At 55.5% G+C, this 850-nt stretch overlaps 1 protein-coding gene across 1 annotated transcript in view; it reads right to left on the bottom strand.

Moving 5' to 3' along the window:
- ANO9 (anoctamin 9) overlaps positions 1-850 on the bottom strand; it is a 14,259-nt gene that overhangs the window by 3,198 nt on the left and 10,211 nt on the right. Inside the window, exons 13-14 of the mRNA XM_011930136.1 lie at positions 137-194; positions 4-32 (exon numbers count right to left, since the gene is read on the bottom strand). Coding sequence (XP_011785526.1) covers positions 4-32; positions 137-194 — 87 coding nt within the window. The remainder of the gene's footprint in view (positions 1-3; positions 33-136; positions 195-850) is intronic.

The following is an 850-nucleotide window of genomic DNA, read 5'->3' on the forward strand; positions in this document are numbered from 1 at the left end:
GGCGGGTCCACCATGCAGCTGCTGACATGGGACTGTGGGGCCAGCCAGACGGGGGAGGGGATCAGGGAGGGGTCCTGGGCGACGGTCAGGGGAGCAGTGGCTCAGGGACAGGGCCTGAAGCCTGGAGGTGACTGACCTCTTCCAGCTTCCACAAGCCTGCCAGGCGCGTGGACTTCCCGGGGTGGCCGTTGATCCTGGGGGGGAAGGGGAGGTCTGGGGCACTGCAGGCCTGCCTCTGACAGGGTGGGTGCAGCAGGACAGAAGTAGGGAGGAAAGAACAGGCAGGGCAGGCCCTGCAGGTGAGTGGGGCACAAGTGCTCACATCCAGGCGAACCACACCCACACGTGGACGCGCACACACACACACACACACACAGAGGAGGCCACAGGCTCCCAGACAAACTGCACCTGCACGTGGGCACGCACACACACATACACAGGCGAGGCCACAGGCTCTGACACGTGCTCCAGACGGTATCTGTTACAGGTGGCCTCAGTTTCTCCCCATGGAAACGGCACATTGGGTTGTTTTGTGTTTAAAATCACTTGCTTTCCATAATATGAGAAATATATGAACTATCTCAAACCAAAAGTCAGGCTCATGGTCAGTGGTGAAATCCGAAAGCATTCCTATTGTAGCTCACGACACCTGGTATTTAACACGGTTCTGGAATTCCTTGCAAATCAGCAAGAGAAATATAAAGTATAAATAGTATACATTTGCAAAGGAAATAATGGCTCTTTTTAGAAAACATGATTATAGGCCGGGCGTGGTGGCTCAAGCCTGTAATCCCAGCACTTTGGGAGGCCGAGACGGGCGGATCACGAGGTCAGGAGATCGAGACCATCC

The sequence above is a fragment of the Colobus angolensis genome, unplaced genomic scaffold (genome assembly GCF_000951035.1).
Source record: "Colobus angolensis palliatus isolate OR3802 unplaced genomic scaffold, Cang.pa_1.0 Scaffold84, whole genome shotgun sequence".
In the NCBI taxonomy this organism is placed as follows: domain Eukaryota; kingdom Metazoa; phylum Chordata; class Mammalia; order Primates; family Cercopithecidae; genus Colobus; species Colobus angolensis.